Source organism: Hipposideros armiger, unplaced genomic scaffold (genome assembly GCF_001890085.2).
Source record: "Hipposideros armiger isolate ML-2016 unplaced genomic scaffold, ASM189008v1 scaffold_595, whole genome shotgun sequence".
Lineage (NCBI taxonomy): Eukaryota > Metazoa > Chordata > Mammalia > Chiroptera > Hipposideridae > Hipposideros > Hipposideros armiger.
In genome coordinates, this window is record NW_017731945.1 from 252,785 (window position 1) to 272,933 (window position 20,149).

Sequence of the window (20,149 nt, forward strand, 5' to 3'; positions counted from 1 at the left end):
GCTATGTACAATAATCGCACTATTCAAGCACAACCATTCTCCCAGTCCCCATAACCACGGAAACTTATAATGTCTTACTACAAAGAGCACTGCACGCTGAGATGCAAAATAACTATTTGGATTATTTTTAAAATAAAATAACATCTTACTTTACAAAGAAGTAAACTAACTGGAAAGATGGCACCAAATAATGTTTTTTTAAGAGAAAAAATCAAAAGAGATTTCTAGGAATGGGCTGGGTGATAAAGACATAAATGGGTTGTTAAAAAAAGCCAAGAATACTTGACCATCGCGAGTTCTAACCCTCTTCCTTCATACCTGACCTCAGCCCCGTGCTTCTTATCCCATTCCTCAATTAGGCTAATAATAAAGGGAAACTGGTATACTTTCCATTTAAAAAAAAAGCCAAGAATATACCACCTCTACACACCAAGCCCTTGAGTTTCCTAACTAATAAATTTTCCAAAGAAAAATCCCTTAGTATCAGAGGTCTGACCTATTTTGGAACTTATACATAACCAATTAATCTGCAGCCAATTTACCACCAGGACATGGCAATCAAGGCATAATCTGTGACCTTAAACTGGTACCCCTTATTGTCATTTTCTCCTAAAAGCACTGTATATATTAACAACAAAAATTTAACCTAGCTTTTAAAATATTGGATAAAATGTAGCTTTATAAAAATTTTAATCCATAAAATTTTAATCACCGATAAAACAAGTTATAAATGAACGACTGAAGTTTAAGTTTTCTACTTTCTATCTCATTTTTATAGTTTAAGAATTGAAAAGCATGTGGAGTAGAACACCAGAAGCAATTAAATGTACTAAAGCTAATTTTTACTAAAATTGTGTTGGGAGGGAGGGATAATACCTGTTTTATTCTAATGATAGACCTAACGCAATACATAATTTAATTGAAAATTTGACTAGCTAGCCTCTTGACAATTCATGGAAGTAAGTCCAACCTGCTCAAGTCAATGTTTAAATATTAATCCTTACACTGTGCTATCTAGAATTTGTATTCCAAAGGCAATAAAAGACATGGAAATGAGAGTTAAACCCTTAATATGCATATATCTTTTTTATACATTAAAATAATTAAAAGAAATATAATAGACATTTTATTACAACAAAACTTTCAAAAATATATTCTAGATGACTTGGTAACTGCTAAGGGTACCTTGAAAATTGCTGCCCAATAAAAATATTGACAAAGACTAGACTACTTTTGTAAGAAACTACTTTTTATTATATTCAGATTACTTTCCTAGGATATTGCTAATGTGAATATTCAAGCAAAATGAAGTTTTCTTGAAAGAAAAATTAAAAGCATAATTATTATAATTAACATAAACAATTAGTAAAGTATTTGAGGTTTGAGTCTACAAGTTAATAGGTTTATAAATATAGAAAAAGCATGAATGGTCATAGAATAATAACCTATTTATCATTTTAAAATTGCTATTAACTAATGTTGGTTTAGTACTTGATAGATTCCGTAATATGTCACGTATCTACTTATTTCTTTGTAACACAGTTTAGAAGGCATTACTGTTGTCCCCATTTTAATAATGACATGATTGAAGCTCTAGTGATTAAACATAGAACTGAAAACATCTATTGCAAATTGTGTCTCCTTAGGTTGACATGGTTGGTCTTACCAGTGTCAGCCTAAATAACATGTTTATCTTCTTGAGAGTACTGGGAAAGCACAGAGTTTGGAATAAAAGAGACCTGGGTTCTAACTCAGTTCTGATCCTATTCCACCCAGCTTTTGCCGCCTGGGGAAAACTCATTAAACGCTCTATGAAAGGAGAACAGTATTTATCCCACAGCATTGTGAGACTACATGAAATAGGGGACACAGGAAGGGTTTATTATCAGCATGCCAGCTCTGCCACTTCCTACACCTGAGTAAATGTTACCTCCTGCCCTCTCTTGCTTCAGCTCTACGGCCACAAGGCAGTGCTAGAGAAAGCAATGTGATGGTGCTGACTTAGCGGATACACATTCGTGGCCTCGTACAGTTTTCTCACTAGTAAACTGGACATATATAGTACCTACTATATGGTACTATATTTTAAGGGTTCCTTAAAGGGTATATGTACAGTATTAATTATAGTGCCTGGCATATGTTAGGCGATCAGTAAATAGTCAAATTGCAATCACTCTGTAGCTTAGCAATCTTTTATATTAATCATAGGTGAACTCCACATACTTCTGGAAGGAGTCACTCTATACTCTCTTCAACTTTCCTCAAGCTTAAGCTCCCCAGATCCTTCTGGTTAAGTGATCTTCCTACCTACTTTCCTGAAAATATAGGCAGTAGGTGTGAACTTCAGCAGCTTTTTCTTCCTTTACACAATACTTTACCAACTTAAAATCTCTCATATATCTTTCAGGTCTCAGACAAATAGAGATTCTCACTGAACTCCTTATGCGATGCATTCATTTATTTAACAACTTTTATTAGACATCCATGATCCTTTGGGCACCGTGCCAAGTGCTGGGTGCATGGTGGTAAAAAAGAAAAGGCCCCTATTCTCAGGGAGCACTGCATGGGAGGGGAGAGCCGCACTACATGATACTCACACTATAAATATGCTCACACATTCTCTTTCTGTTTCCTTAATTATTCCCAGCACATCCTTCATTTCCATGAGTTTCACTGCTTCTGACCATGCCAGCTTGAAAACAATTATTGCCCGGCACAGTCGCCAGTCTCCCAATATAGCTAATATGTCTATTTCTTTCCTTCCTGACTTCTCAAACCTCTGGAACAAATACTCTATTTCCATCACCCCATTTCTTCAACTGGTGAATGAAACTAGGAAATCTGTCTCCTGTTCTGTACTTTTCTTAGAAGCAGCTTCCTAAAAACAATATCCATGCCTTTCTCAGTTTTGAATACCAAAATACTTTTGAAATTCTCCTCTTTCTTAGAGAGAAAGAACTCCAAACTGATTTCTCTCCTCTACTCCAATTTTTCCGATATTTCTGCTTTCGCTTTAGGTTCCTCTATTTCTATTCCAAGCAGTGGTATTCCTCCAAGTTGAGTCTTCTCCTCTCTAAATTTGTCTCTACACTCTCTATCTGTCCACTTACCTTCAGAAGAAATCAGAAACCAGGTCACTCAATTTCCCTTGTGAATTTCTGCCCCTTTTGCTGTGGTGCCAAGAGCTCCCAAGAACACGCCCTGAAATCCACTGCATTGGTCTGTATGTCCTAAAATGATCTCTGCCTGGAATTCAGTCCCCAACTCCATTCTTTCCCCTTAACCTTCCTCTCCATTCTAGTTACATGAAACCTCTTAATAAACCAGCACAAGTTTTATTCTACCTGTGGAAACTTTACTGTTACTCCATGTCAAGCTAACATATCCTTCCTATGAAGTCCTAAAATAAGAATAGCCGGCACTTAGAGAATATGTCAGAATCTGTACCAAGCCCTTACTGAATCCTTACCACCATCAATGAACTATCGACACAGGTAGATAGAGCTATATCCATCTTTCTACTTTTGTATAGAGAATTACAGTCCACATTTTATACATGATGACATACATCAGGTAATTTGCCCAAGGTCACACATTTTATAGTGGAACCAAATTTGAACTCAGTCTGCCTCCAAGTCTGAACTCTGTATTAGTTCTTGTCAGCCTTGTTCATGTCTCTGAGCACATGTAAAATGATATTCGTAAAGCACTCTAGGCTAAATGGAAGAAGCTGCTTACAACTGGAGGCAACTAGCTTTGAGCACCCCAGGCCCAGACTAGCTTCCTCAAGGGTCACGGGATCAATATTGGAGCATACTGGAAATTCATGAGCAGTATACTAGCTGAGAAACTCTGCTTTACATATTCACTTAGTGTTTATTAGTACCTGGCATATAGAAGGGGTTCAAATATACACATGTAGGTTATTGATAAAGGACAACACATTATACTTAAATTGCCAACAGAAGTGGATGGGAGAACAAGAGCTGAAGGTTTTCAATGCCTATACTTTGATAAGCAGATAACCAATTTAGATTTCTATAAGGGTGATATCTACAACACTGGCTCTAGATCTTTCGTGTGCATCAACTTCACCAGGAAAGCTTGTTAAACCACAGACTGTGGGCTCTGCTCCCAGAGTCTGATTCAGCAAGCTTGCATGTCTTACAAATTCCCAGGTGATGCTGAAGTAGATGCTGCTGGTAAGGGTCCTGGGAGAACCACTGGTCTTAGAAATAAGAACTCAAATGATAAACATGCTTCATATACTCACCCCTCTCCCACCCAGCCAAATACTTAATCCTTTGGTAGTCAATTTTTAACAACATAAGTCCATTCTACGTCATGAGATGCAAGTTAGATTCTGGGCACAAGAGATAAGCTTTTTAAATAGTACTAAATGTTCCTTGACCCCATTATAACAACATACAGACCGTAAGGATGCTATCATCAGGGATAGGAATTTCAGCTCCATAAAATGTATGTGACTTATATTGTGATTAACATCCAACAGAGCCAGGTCAAAGCCATTCAGAACAACAATGTAAACAATCTGATTAAGAGAGCATGTTGTTTTGAATTTATTAGAATTATCCAGCTCCATTTATTCTTAACAAAGCTAGTGGCTGAAGTGATTTAATATCCAAGTTCCAAGTGAAAGAATATTTTAGAGGTATAGTTTTTCATGCTATAAACCAAGGTTGGATAAATTTATCTCTTGCACACAGGGTGAGGCTTTTTCTCAGGTAGACTAACATGTATTATAAATTGTAATTACAACTAAGAAAAACTTGCATAAAACTGTACTGTGATTAATTAAATATATTTTATTTGCATAAAGCATTGGTGCATTTGTTTCAGGAATCTAAGAAATTATTTAAGGAATAAGACATTCAAAGCTTGAAATACCTCTTGTAGAATCCTTCACAAATCCAAAGAATGCTATTTGACAACCCAAGTGCAATTTTCAAATGTCCCTATCCCCCCCCACTGACTGAAAACACTTTATTTAAAATTTTTTCATATATCATAAGTATTCATATTAAATACAATTAAATCTAATAATTAAAACCCTACATTATAAAATTAATATTTTGAGAGTAAGGTATACCCAAAAGCAATTAGTTTGCTATAAGATCATTCATAAAAATTGAGTGTTCTCTTGGAATTTATTGATGTTTTAATACTAAAATCACTTTATCCTCTGGTATAATACACATCCAAATAAAAACAGTATTCACATATACTGACCAGGTAAAATCCAAGGAGAAGTCTGAAAGCACAAGTTTTAAAATGACAACAACCAAAAATCACAACAACCCCAAAGTCAGCGAATAAAAAAAAGGCTCAGCGGGCCAGCCGAGTGGCTCAGTTGGTTAAGAGCTCGCTCAAGAGTTTGAGCTCTAAGCAACAGCGGTTCGAGTCTCGGCCCGAGCTGAGCAGCCGCTGAGCTGCCAACAGGTGGCAGGATGGCTCAGCTAAAAAAAAAAAAGGCTCAGTGAATGAATAATAACAAATAGAAGAATTATAAAATAATGGAAGAAAACAAATGGTGGAAGAGTGAACAATGCTCTTCCTACTTGCCCCTCGTTCCTTGTATTTTTATCCTTACCTATCTCTCTACTAATCCATATCATTGACTTCCTTCAAGTCCTAATTCAAGACTGATCTTCAAGAAATGTGTAATATGATCCACGCTAATAACTTCCTTACTCCACATTATCTCAACAAAACCTTCCTTTTCACTGTCATGCTTTGTAATAGTTTTCAAGCCACTTCTATCTCTCAATTCACCCTATTACCAAATAGATTAAAATCTTAAACCAACAGGATTGTTTCTTTTTTAATCAATATCAACCCAGATGATCAGAAATCTATACTTGGAGAGGCCAAGTTAATTTGATCCAAGTGGAAATATAAGTGGAAACTCTGTTCATACCATTTTCTTTTAGTCAGTATCCTATCATAACATCCCCAGATTCACTATAAAATTTTAGTGAATATTCAAAGTTATGAAATTATATATATTTAACTCAATTACAGTTATCAATTGACCCCAGATAGCTGACCTGACCCCAGTAAATAGTTATCTATCCAGCAAGACCACTTCCTACTGGCCTACTAATCCATCTACCTTTGGTCATTAAGTTAAAAACAAAAAACACCTATGTCTATAAACTTACCTCTAGCCTCAATTACACTTTTACAGTTCAGGTTCCCACCACCTAAAGGATGGGATACAATTTCTCATCTAAGGTCCTTTGAAAATGCTGCCCCCTCAACATGGAATTCCTTTCTTTCCTTGGCTAATTCTTTAACTTTCCCTGGCAAATACAACTTCCTTTCCAAGTGACACACTCAATAACTATTCTCCTTTCCATCAGGCCCCTCCTCTGTTCTACTGCAGAATCCTATAACCACCTCCACGACAGCAATTATCATACTGAATTTTATACCTTTGTATTTATCTGGTTTTTCTAGGAGACTGTAAAGTCCTCATAAATAAGGTCCCATCCATGGTGAACGCTCAATAAAAATTTGTTGAATGATTGATGCGACGTAGATGGAATATATATATGCACATGTAGGTACTCACACACATGCATATCTTCGTACATTTAATAAGAACCAAAATATGACAAGTGCATTATTTAAATATTTGTAACTGAGTATGTATTCTATTTCTGGACATTAAATAATAATGATGACAAATGGTTACAACTTCTTACATAGTTGCATATTTTTCTAACCTATATTTTGATTTAGAAAAATACATGGAAGACAACAAGTTTGACTAGCTACTGAAATGATTCTCAATATTTTATAAGTTGTTAGAAATATAGCTCTATCTAAAAAGAAACAACAATGATTTCTTTTGTCATACTGAAAGCCACTTTTTAAAGCTTTGGCTGAATTGACCATGTATTCAGCAAACATCTAACAGTTGCCAGGTCTTGTGCTAAGCCCTTGAGACCCAAAGTGGAAAAGTCAGAGTCCCTGCATTCCAGTAGCTCAAAATCCAGTCATAAGACACACATGCAACAAAGATACTACAATTTGATAACAGTTTAAAGATGGGATGTACAAAGTTCAATAAAAGGAGATCAATATAGCTATTCTAGTCCTAATTTTGCAGAAAAAAATGAAAATTGCAGTTTCTAAACAATGAACTAAGTGTAAAACAATGAATCACAAGTCCTACCCTTTGCTATGATAACCTTTCAGGGTTCTTAAACTTTTTTATACCATGGGCCCCCCCTTTGGTAAGCCCATGACAAGAAATTTCTTCTAATTTACAAAATCAATAGTTTCTATTGCAAATTTCAGATTCTACTAAAGTTCTTGATTTAATTCAGCTTCAAGTTCACTATAAATTGAATTACAGCATATTAACAAACTGTTGTATAGCACTGATTTATGTGAGTGAATTTGGTAGTACAGGCCAAATTTTCTACTTTCCCATGTACTTACAACTAAAGGGACTTACACTTTAGTTCACTCAATAAACAATTACTGAGTGCCCACTATGATTCAGGCACTGTTCTAGGTGCCTAAACATGCAGCACTGAACAAGAATAGACAAGGTATTTGCTTTTATATGGTTTTTATTCTAATTGTAGGAGATAGATAAATGAATAAACAATAAATATGAGGTAGAAATAAGTGCACCAAATTATAACAGCAAGAAGTAACTGGAAGCTATATAAGGTGGTACCTTTTTATATTATTAATACCATTTACTATAGTATGTATTCTAGTCTGAAAATGGTTTTAAAAGAATGGAAAAATAATCAATAAGCATTTTATAGACAGATGACTACTTTTTCTTGATAGAGAGACTGACTTGGTATATTGAATTCCTAATAAAAAATAACTAACAGTGAACTTCAGAACCTTAAATTGCTTCCACAACCATGTAATTACTATTCGAAAATGTTTATAAGAGAAAACAAGAAAGTATAGACTCTAATACAAAAATTACGTACCTTAATAAAAGGTATCGAGGAACATGCTACTTTAATATTTATTTTATGAATGACAGTCACAAAAGATAATGAATACAGTTTTAGATTATTTTATACTATGGAGAACAAATTCCCCCTCCAACTTTAAGCATAACAGAAAAGTATTCAAAGTACTTTTTTTAAAAAAAACCAACTGGATAAATGCCTACAAAAAACACAAGCTAGGGAAGATGGGAGAAAGAAACAGGCACTGATTAGGCAATCAACTCATGAAGACCAGAGCTTAATTTTTAGAAAAGAATTAGAGAAGAAATACTTAGTTCTAGATAGTGTAACTAGGGAAGGTTGCAGTGACAACAGAATTACAGCTAAAAAGTGCTGGGGGTACTAATCCCTTCTCTGTAGCCTCAAAAGGAACGGCTAAGTACCCATAATCTTTGCTCAGATGCACAAAGCAAGGTATCCCAAATTAGTTACAATAAGGACATAAGCATAAAGCGAAAGAAATCAGATATATGGTCATTTGCGAAACAATAGGAAAGGAGAATTTCGGTTGAAACTATTATCTCTACATTTTCTTGCACTGCCAGGAAATAAGCTATTCAACAGAAGTGATTGTTCCAAATCATTCCTAGGTTTAACACCCAAGTCCTTTAATTAATGCACTACAAAAAATGTCTCATATACATCCCCCATAATCATTCTTTATAAACAATATTTAAGCCATCGATTTCCTACATCTCTTAAGAATACTTTTAATTGTATGCATAACTTAACAAAAAGGCATAATTATTAAACTGAAAAGAATATTTTAATAAACTAAAAGTTACTAAATTACATTTAGTAATTTAAGTATTGCAAAAATATGTAAGATATAATTGAGAAAAACATAAACATGTATTCACAAATACAGACTAACAACAGAACACTAGACACAGTAAATTGTAAGCGTAATCTAAAATCTTTTAGTCAAAATAATATATTCGTTGTGATCAATAATAAGCTAATGAAAATATGGACTGCTATATATTATCTAGAAAGGTACAAATTATTTATTGATTTCCCTTTGCAATAATTTTTTTTCTAATTAAAGTTTATTGGGGTGACAGTGATTAGTAAAGTTACATAGGTTTCAAGTAATTTTTGAAGAAAACTACTTCTACATTGCAAAATAAAAATCCCATTTAAAATATTTTTTTCAAACACAGGTTGAAAAATAACTACACAGTGATGACACTGATACTATCCCAGATACACACAAAAAGGCGGGTCAGTGAACAGGTGAGCAAGCAAATGCCTAGTATTCAGACAAGTTTCCCTTCTCTTTTCTCTTTCCCCTCCTAGTGTACAGAACAAACCAAGCTAAAATGCCAGTTCAAATTCTCTCTGTTCACTTCAAAACCATGGCCTGTCTTTCTCTACAGCTCCTAAAGATTTATCTACTGTGATGTCAACTTGACTGGCCCACGGGGTGCCCAGCCATTGGGTCAAACATTCTGGATGCATCTGTGAGGGCACTTCTGAAGGAGATTAACATTTGCATTGGTAGACAGTATGACAGACTGCCCTCCCCAATGTGGGTGGTACTCACCCAATCCTCAGAAGATCTGAATAAAACAAAAAGGCTGACCCTCTAGTGAGGAAGAGGGCCTTCCTCCTGCCTGCCTTAAGCTGGGACTGGATTTTTCCCTCCCTTCTGACTAAAGCCAAATCGTTGGCTCCTCCTGGGTCTCAAGCCTGCAGGTATTTGGACTGGAACTACACTCTCAGCTCTCCTGAGTCTCCAGCTTGCTGACTGCAGACCTCAGGATTCAGCAGCCTCCATAATCACATGAGCCGTTCCTTATAATGAATCTCTTAATACACACACATTCTATCGGTTCTGTGTCTCTGGAGAATCCTAATACGCCTACCTACTTAATATATCAAATGTCTAATAAAAGATGAAAAAGCATTTTAAAGTAATAATATATGATGATATCAATGACAAGACAAGATACATAGCTTGAGAGTCTAATTTAAAACCTTTCCAAACAGTCATTTCATAGCATGCATCAAAACTTTAAAACTGTCTAGTTTTCACCAGGTAATTTTATTCCCGATAAAGATATAGAGATGACATAATCAGAACTATAATCAAAGATTTTTGTGCTCAGGATATTGGTTGCAATAACATTTATGACAGAGTCAAACAGACAGCCATATGTCCAATATTAGGAGAATGATTAGCTAAATTATATCACTTTCAAAGGATGTGTTATCATGCAACTAATCCAAATATTTTAAACAATTACTCAGCAACATAGAAATGATCAGAATATAATGTCAAATTTTAAAGCGGTGAAAAACACAATATTATCTAGCTACCTAGACTAGAGAGAAAGGCTAAAATGTTCTTGGTAATTATTTCTGAGTGGAAAAACAGAGGGATACATTTTTCTGTATTTTCCATGTTTTCTAGAATCAGAATGTTATCTTTAAAATAAAAGAAATATAATACAAGTCTAATTAAACATTACCAAAAATTGTATTTAAAGAAAACCCTACTAAATGATAAATTAAGAATCTATGGACAATTATCAATGAAAACAGCTTTTAAAACAAATCTGTAAAAACTGTGAGAGCTTTGTATAATGTTATAAAAGAATCTTAACTTTTAAAAAATATATATAAAGGTAGAGACATGTTATGGATTGAACTGTGTCTTGCTAAAATTCCTATGCGGGAGCCTTGACACGCACGCAATGGGACTGTATTTGGAGACAGGGCATTTAGAGAGGTCATTAAGGGTACGTAAGGAGGTAAGGATGGGACTCTAATCCCGTATGACTGGGGTCCTATAAGAGGAAAAGACATCAGGGAAGTGAAATCACAGAGAAAAGGCCATGTGAGGACACAGCAAGAAGGTGGCTTTCTGGAAGCTACACAGGGAAGCTTCAGCAAACAAATCTGCCGACAGCTTGATCTTGGACTGCAAGCCTCCAGAGCTGTGAGAAAATTAATTTCTGTTTTTGAAGGCACCAGTGTATGGTATTTTGTTAAGGCAGCCCTAGCAGACTAACACAAAACATAATAAAGTGTTATTATAAGATATATTTGGTAAATATTTTTTGTTGTATAATTTATCTTTCCTAGGAAGAAGCAAACCAAGAAATAAAGAGTGAAAAATTTACTTCATACCACAGTGCCATGATATTGAAGGGACAAGAAATCATATTTCCAAAATAAAATGTTATTAGCTAGTACTATTACATGAGGAGTAGGAGTGGGAATCTGAGTACTACGGGTAGACTGAAATGCAGTTCTTGGGCTTACAGTGATTAATGTCTACCGAACAATGCTCCACAACACAATTCAGCATAACACAATGGAAAATATTTTAAATTGCTTTCACTTTGTTCTTAGTATCTCCTAGTCCTGAAAATGACATTATATGTGCATGTATGTAGTCTAACTTCTTGGAAAACCTATTAACATAACCAAAATTCAAATATATGCTCTAACTACAGACACTGAAGATGAAATCGAAAACTTCCATACAACTATCCAAGAAGAAATTGATCGACCACACACCAGAACAACACATGCTGATAAATAATAGGCGACTGGAACACAAAAGTAGGAAATAAAGCAGAATCAAATGTTGTTGAAAAATTTGGACTAGGAGTCAGAAATAAAGCAGGCATTTGTCCCTTGGATTTGTGCAAAGCCAATAACCTGTCCATCACAAGCACATGCTTCAAACAAGTGAACAGACGACTATACACATGAACATCACCAGATGGCCAATACAGAAATCAAACAGGCTATGTAATTGGAAGCAGGAGGGAGAGAAGCTGTATTCTCTTTGCCAAAACAAGACCAGGAGCAGACTGTGTGGTACTGACCACAAACTGTTAATAACAAACATTAGAGAAGAGCCAAAGAACAGCCCTAAAAGAATCATAGTGTCAAAACATAACATAAATAATATTCCTAAAGGATTTAAAGTCTATATAGAAAACAGACTTGCACTATTGAACTTAGTTGACCAAGAACCAGAAGAACTGTGGACTAAAACTAGGGATATTATCAGGGAAGAATGGGAAAAAAAACAATGCCAGAAGTAAAAAGGAAAGAAAAACAGCGATGGATGACAGAAGAAACACTAAAAATTGTTAGAGACAGATAAGAGGCAAAAGCAAAAGGTGACAAACGCAGGGTTAGAATTCAGATCTCACTTTTTCAATAACTATCACATAGAGATAAAGAGAACTATTACAGTAGTCAATAAAAGGAGATAGATGAGAACAACAGAGTGAAAATAAGAGATTGCTGCCAGAAGATTCGAGAAATAAAAAAGGAAATTCAAACCTAAACTAGGAAAGCTGAATGACCCACAAGGAAGCACATTATCTGACCAGGAGAAAATAAAGGGAGGGTGGAAACAGTCAGTACACTGAAAATCTATATAAGATAAGACAAAAGGATGACAGATACCTTTGAAGAAGATTCCTATGAAGAAAAACCTGTAATTCTAGAAAGTGAAGTGAAAGCTGCTTTGAAAGTGTGAGGAAGAAATAAATCATCAGGAGTAGATAGGATACCAATAGAATTATTTCAAGCCACAGATACTGAATCTGTCAAAGTCCTAACAAGAATATGTCAACAAATACGGAAAATGAAACAATGACCTTCGGATTGGAAGCATTCAATATACGTCCCAATCTTCAAGAAAAGACCTACCCAGGAGTGCAGTAGCTGTAGGACCACTGGTCTTAATTTCCCACGCAAGTAAAGCGACGCTCAAGGTGATGTAACAAAGCCTTCTACCTTATATGGAGCAAGAAATACCAGATGTTCAAGTCGGATTTAGAAAAGAAAGACTCAATTGAGATATAATTGCAAGCACTTGCTGGATACTAGAGTGTAAAGAATTTCAGAAGGTTACTCTGTATGTTTTCCAGACTACAGGGAAACCTTTGACTGCTTGGATCATAGAAAGCTATGGGCTGCTCTGAGAGAAATGGGCGTGTCTCAGCACTTGGCTGTCGTAATGCATAATCTGTATTGTGGATAGGAAACCACTGTCAGGACAGACTATGGAGAGACAGATGGTTTCCTATAGGCCAAGGTGTCAGAAAAGGGTGCATTTTATCTCCTTATTTGTTTAATCTGTTTGCAGAATGTATCACACACGGAACTGGACTAGACACAGAGGAAGGAGGAGTGAAAATTGGTGAGATATAGATATCAAATAACTTAAGATGTGTAGATGACACCATCATACTGGCAGAAAATAAGAAACAACTTCTGATGAAAGTGAAAGGAAAAAAAAAAGTGCCAAAGCAGGACTGCATTTGAAACTCAAGAAAACAAAAATCTTGACTACAGAAGAAATACACAATTTTAATGTGCACAATGAAGACATTGAAATTGTTAAAGATTTTGCCTACCTTGGTTCAGTCATCAATTCAAATGGAGGCTGCAGCCAGGAAATCAAGAGAAGGCTGATTTCCTGGGCAGCAATGGAAGAATTAGGAAAGATCACCAATAGCAAAGATGTGTTATTAGAGACCAAGGCTAAGATCATCCTCACCCTTGTGTTTCCAGTTACTATGTATGGATGTGAACGTTGGATGCTGAAGAAGGCTGATATTTCCTTTGAAATGTGGTATTGGAGGAGAGCTCTACAGATACCCTTGACCACCAGAAAGACAAACGAGTGAGTCCTAGAGCTAAATAAACCTGAAACATCACTGAAGACAAAAATAACAAAGCTAAAGCTGTTCTACTTCGGGCACATCATGAGAAGGCAGTTCTTTAGAAAAAGACAATAATGCTGATAAAAATGGAAGGCGGCAGTAGAAGGGGAAGACCAAATATGAGATGACTGACTCCATAGAAGGCACGAGTCTACAGGAGTTGAGTAGGGCTGTTGGACAGGAAATTGTGGACGTCACTATTCACAGTCTCACAAGGGGTCAAAGCTGACTCAACGACTCGTAACACACACACATATACAGAGGGTGTCAAAAAAATGTATACACATTTTAAGAAAGAAAAAATCTATTAAAATTGTAATATTCAGTAAATACAGATAACAAAAGATGAATACAAGTCACGTTAACTTCCGCAATTACAAGAGGTGCTCAAAGTGGTTACCATCAGCATCCAGACATTTCTGATTACAGTGAAGTACTGCTTGAGCAACGTTGATCAAAGTGTCCACTCGTATACATTTTTGTGGCACATTTTTTTGGCACCCCAGTATATATGTGTATACATATTACATACACATTCCTATAGACATATAACTCAGAAAGAAATTTCAGTCTTACAACAACTACTGGCAGTATACCTACAAAGGAGAAGACACTTCATTCAAGCATTACTTTATATCTTACTTTGCTGTTTTAATTTTCCTCTTTGAATTAACTTAACTCTCCCAATCTTTTGTTTAGCATCTATTAGATTAATCCATGAGTTTCTTTTTACCCAAAAGAAACTGTAGACATGTTTACCTTTTAGAATTTTCAACTACATTTCAGGGACCTATTCAAAAAACGGATCTTTTAGGTTTCAGACCAAAGTAAAATTTCAGTTACTGCTCAGATTTTTCAAAATTACCTTGTCTGGATCCATCTTTCCTCTGATAAATTCTTGCTTCCAAAACTGCAATGCCTGTTCCAATGTTAAACCAATGCCCTTCAGAAAGAGGCCATACTGCATCCGGCCTCCATGACGCAGATGGTGATTCTCCCGCAAGGCTTTGTGTAACTGACGCATGCAAGGTGGGAAGGATTTGGTAGAAAGCTACAAGAAAAAAAGAGTTTCAGTTATACGTTAGATTTATCAGGTTCCCCACAATATTTGTTGCAAATTCAATCTAATTGAAATAAAAACAAAAACTATAAGGATTACTGTGTTACTGTGATTACACATAAACCTTTTATTATTAATATTTTTATATTGATTACATGTTGAAATCATAAATATTTTGAGTATATTGGGTTAAATAAAATATTTTATTGAAATTTATTTCATTTATTTCTTTTTCTTTTTAAATGTTTAATAAAACTTTTTCTTTTGCGATAACTATAGATTCGCATGCAGTTGTAAGAAATAATACAAAGAGGTACTGTGAAATACCCAGTTTCCCCTAAAGGTAACATCTTGCAAAACTGTGGTATATGATCACATCCAAGAGACTGACACTGATATAATCCACTCATCTTAGATTTCCTCAGTTGCACTGAAGCGCTCATTTCTGTAGTGTATTTAGTGTTATGTAAATGTACCACGTGCCGGTTCATGCATCCACCACCACAGTCAGGACACAGAACAGTTCCATCACCACAGGATCCTTCATGGATCCCTTTTATAAACACCCCTACCTCCCGTCTGCACCCTGCCTCCTCTTTCCCTAGCCTTTGGCAATTATTAATCTGTTCTCTATAATTCTGTCATTTGAAGAGTGTCATATAAATAGAATCATATAGTATGTAATGTTTTGGGATTGGCTTTTTACTTAGTATAATTCCAACAGAATTCATCTAAGTTGGTGCAAGTATCAAGAGTTTGCTCCTTTTTTATTGCCGACCAATATTCCATGGTATGGACGAACAACAATTTGTTTAATGGTTCACTTGCTGAAGGAGATTTGGGTTGTTTCCAGTTTGGGGCTATTTCATATAAATGAATGCACAGGTTTTTGTGTGAACATAAAGATTTAATTTCCCTGGGATAAATGTTCAAAAGTACAATGACTGAATCACAGAGGAACTTTTAAAATAACTCCAAATACAACGTAGAACACACAAATAAGAAAAATCACTCTCAAAAGAAACATCCAAATAAATGTGTTCAAGAAATCAATAGTTAAAAGAAGAAAATTACAGGTCTTCCCTTTATCATCAAAGATAAAATATCATTGCCCACATTTAATTCAACATTTTCATTTATGATCTCAATTGCATTCTCTCTGACTCCCTCAAACACCCTCCTGCCAAAACTTCAGCTCTCACCCATCATGTATTTCCTGGCAAGCTCAACTTTACCTGAAGCAGGAGCAGGTCTCACTTTGTTTGAGGTTGGTGCCCCCTCTAGTGGCCACCGGTTTCGTCTTCCTTTCACTAGAACAACTTCTAAATTTTTCCATCCCTCTCCTAGTTGAGTCAGGTCCCTAGCCTCCCTCAGCAGACTGCTGGAAAACCTTCTATTTGTTCATTCTTGTTTCTTCAGACTATTACAAAATTATGTTTTTCTTAAATATTGTTCTAATTTGAAAACATCAATGAATATTCAACCTCCTTAGCATGAACATGCAAGGTTCCCTTTTCAATTATATGTAACAGAATATTTATTGGATGTTTTAGGAAACAAGAAGGTGAATAATTTCCGTCACTCAGTTAAGTGGGGAAAAAAAGAAACAGTCACTATTTTATTCACTATTATGTAAGTTAAACTCATATAATAAATTATATAATGAAGGTTCCAACAAGAACATAAATCAAGTGCCATGGAAACACAGTGACAGGGCGAGGTAAACAAGCCCAGTGGTTGTCATACCAACATGAACCCTTTGCTCCAGCCTGCTGGGCTAGTCCATGATCACACAGTCAGTCATGTTTTGGACTTGCTCACTTTTCTTACTCCTCTGGCCCCGCCTGCTATAATCTCCCACTCCCCATGCCATCTAGCCAAAGCCAAGCCATTCGTCAACACCTCGTTCAACTTCAGCTTCCTTTGACACAATGCCTTGAGTACTCTTTATTCATTCAACCACCAAATATTTATTGGATACTACCATGTGTATAGTTTTGGGCAACCACCAGTGAACAAAGATGTCAAACATCCTACCCTCAAAGAAGTTATATTCTAATGGGAGGAGATAAACAATACCCACAGACATAAATTAAAAAGATAACGTCTGATTCCAAAAGCACTGGAAATGAAATAGGGTAATGGGGTCGTGCATGCACAGGAGGGGAGTACATTAACTTGAGTGGCCAGGGAAGCTTCTCTGAGGAGACGTCACTGAAGCGAAGACGTAAATTTTAAATAGGATTCCACTCAAATGAAGATTCAGGAATACTGTGTCAGGTGAAGGACACTCCAGCAAAGGATCCTAAGAAGGAATGACCTTGGTGTATTCAAGAGATAGCAAGAAGGTCCACGTGGTTGGAGCACAGTGAGTGAGCCAGAACGGAGAAGACAAAATTGGAATGATGAGTACATATGGTACAGGCCATAGTAATGAGTTTGGATTTTAGTCTAAATGTGATGGAAACATGATAGAGGGTTTTGACCAGAAGATTCACATGATCTGATAAACAAAGTGAACTCTGGCTGTTGTGTAAGGAACAGATTATGCATAAGCAAGACTGGAAGCAGGAAGAATACTTAAAGACATTTTGGCAGTTGTCCAAAAAGTGGAAATGGGGTTTGGCCATAATGGGACAGAAAAATGACTGTGGATAGTGAACAGACCAGGAATGATAAGGCCACGGCATGGGATGAATTATCAACACGGATGTTGCAAAGGCAAAGAGCAATAACAGGAGCAGTGCTAGCGCCGAAGACAACGATCCGGGGCTGAAGTCATCAGGGAATGAGGGCAGGCGGGGGAGGCACCAGCAAGGAGAACCATCAGGTGGTATAACGTGATCACAAGGGCTTTAAAGGAGTTGGAATTCTGACACCAGAAGGCAGAGAACTGGCTTGGAAGTGGTAATGTGGACCAAGGAAGACACACCCCATACCTACACAGGGTGGAGAGGGGAAAGCAGCTTCTACTTAAAAAGGGCCACGGGGGAAACAGTGTCACTGAGGGAGCCAGATTTCAGTTAGAAGAGAAATTTAAAGGAAACACTTAGAGAAGAAATTGAGGACGTCCAGGGATCTGCTAATGACATGCTGTTGTGAGCATCAGGCAACACAGATACAGAGTTAGGGAGAGAGCCAGATAAAGGTCATCTGTATCACTTAGCACAGGACCTCAGTCACAGGCTCACAGATATGATCATCAAAGCACTTAGTGTACTTTGTCATTACATTGCTTATTTATTATTTACTATGTTGTCTACCTCCCTCAAGGAAGGTACATGAAAACAGAGGTATTTTCTGTTTTATTCACCTCTGTATCCACAGCACAGTGGCAGGGGAGTAATTGATGGGCTCAATATATTTCACTAGATAAATTAATGATTATACCTCTGTATCTTCCCAGGGTGTCCAGCCAAGTTCACATTTGCTAGTGAATGTGATAGAATTAGAAATAGAATTAACTTCCAACCCTTCACATAATATAAACACAAATCACAGGAAGTGTTAGAGATGAAATAATTGTTTAAGAAAAGTAAATGATGGGGCATCCTTGAGAAAAAAATTCAAATTAACTGTATAAGGTAGGCAATCCTATTGTTATCTCTAGACATATTAACTGCAAGTATTGATAATACTTTTTCCAATAATTAAGACTTTCATTCTGGTCTCTAAAAAACTCATGGTCCCTCCCTATTCACCGTATTATATTCATAATTCTTGTTCCCAAGCGTTAAAATCTTGGTATATTTTCAATTTCTTGTGAATAATTTGGTAACTGTCTAAACAAATGTTATTTATATCTGGTTTATTTTCCCTTTTGTAGATAGAGTGGAAATTCAATTATGTATTAAAGAGAAATCCTACAGATTATATTGAATTATGCTACTCTTTCATTCTACTATGAAACCACAAAATGAAGCTAAAATGAGCTGTATAGTAATCTAGTGGCAACCCAAGGATGGGAGCCTATACTTAGTATTATAGAATGAACTGCATCCTCCCAAAATTCATAATGTTAAAGTCTTAACGCCCAGTACCTCAAAATGAGACTGTATTTGGAGATGGGGCCTTTAAGAGGTAATTGAGGTTAAATGAGGGTGGAGCCCTGTCCAATTTCTAAGAAGAGGAAGAGACACCAGGGATGAGCTCACAGTTAAAAAACCCTGTGAGGACACAAGCGACAAGGTGGCCATCTAGAATCCAAGAACAGAGGCCTCAAAAGAAATCAAACTTGCTGACACCTTGATCCTGGAATTCTATCCTCCACAACTATGAGAAAATAAGTTTCTGTTGTTTCAGGAGCCTAGTCTGTGTTATTTTGTTACAATAGCCCTAGCAAACCGATACACTTAGTATTTTCTATTTCTCCTTTTTAAAATGCATATGATGTTTAAATAGGAACACATAAACACCATCTTGGTATCATCAGTTAAAAGAATTCCTCTTTGGAATAATCGATTAAATCCTGTTTTTATCAGAATATGATTTTCTGATTAATTCTGGTGTTCCAATGATTAAATACACACACACACACACACACACACACAAACACACACACACACACACACACACACACACACACACATGTATAGCACATGGGATTTCCTTTAAAAATGATTAGCAAGCAATTATGAAATAATATTCTCTCCCAATCTTCCCACCCAAAAATAAAAATCTTTAGTTAAAGAAAACCTGTGCTTCCTCCATTGACAAAGTTCTAAATTTAAAAGGATGGGATGCTTACCGAATCGATCTGATCTAAGGAAATCTTCCCAACATTTCCCTGTGTGCTGTAATCTTGACCGGTGTAGGAATGACTAAAAATAAAAAGACCAAATATTAAAACAGGATTTGTAAAACCCTTTGGGTCACATCAAAGAAAATTTTTTACACTGATACAGTCAGAATGAGAAAACATTTTACACATAAACCTTAGCAGAAACATGGCCAAGTATTTTGAAGGTATTTAATAGAGTACATTTAAGTAACTTACCCCCCAAACAGTATACAAATATAGTGACAGCCTAGCTCTCCCTCATTCCTAGTCTAGCATGCCACTTCCATTTTTCTTAGAAACATAATGCAAATTGCTGTTAAAGTTCAAATCTCTACTACTGATCCTGCATTAACAGCATGACAACACAGCAAAAAGAAACTGGAGCTTAAAACCAGGAGCCATCACTTGCTAGTGGTTAAGTCCTTGACAAGTTACTTAGACGCTCAGGTTCCTGATCTATCAAATGGAGATGATAATGCCTGCTTTGCAGTGTTGATAGGAGATCTGAATTGAAATAACTTTCCTTAAAGTATAGCGTAAGGAATATAGTCAATAACACTGCAATAACTATGTATGGTGTCAGATGGATGCTAGACTCATG

The 20,149-nt window shown here is 36.1% G+C and overlaps 1 protein-coding gene across 1 annotated transcript in view; it reads right to left on the reverse strand.

The window, feature by feature from the left end:
- PRIM2 (DNA primase subunit 2) overlaps window positions 1-20,149 on the reverse strand; it is a 254,367-nt gene that overhangs the window by 67,751 nt on the left and 166,467 nt on the right. Inside the window, exons 9-10 of the mRNA XM_019624588.1 lie at window positions 19,516-19,588; window positions 14,552-14,759 (exon numbers count right to left, since the gene is read on the reverse strand). Of these exons, the coding sequence (XP_019480133.1) occupies window positions 14,552-14,759; window positions 19,516-19,588 (281 nt within the window). The remainder of the gene's footprint in view (window positions 1-14,551; window positions 14,760-19,515; window positions 19,589-20,149) is intronic.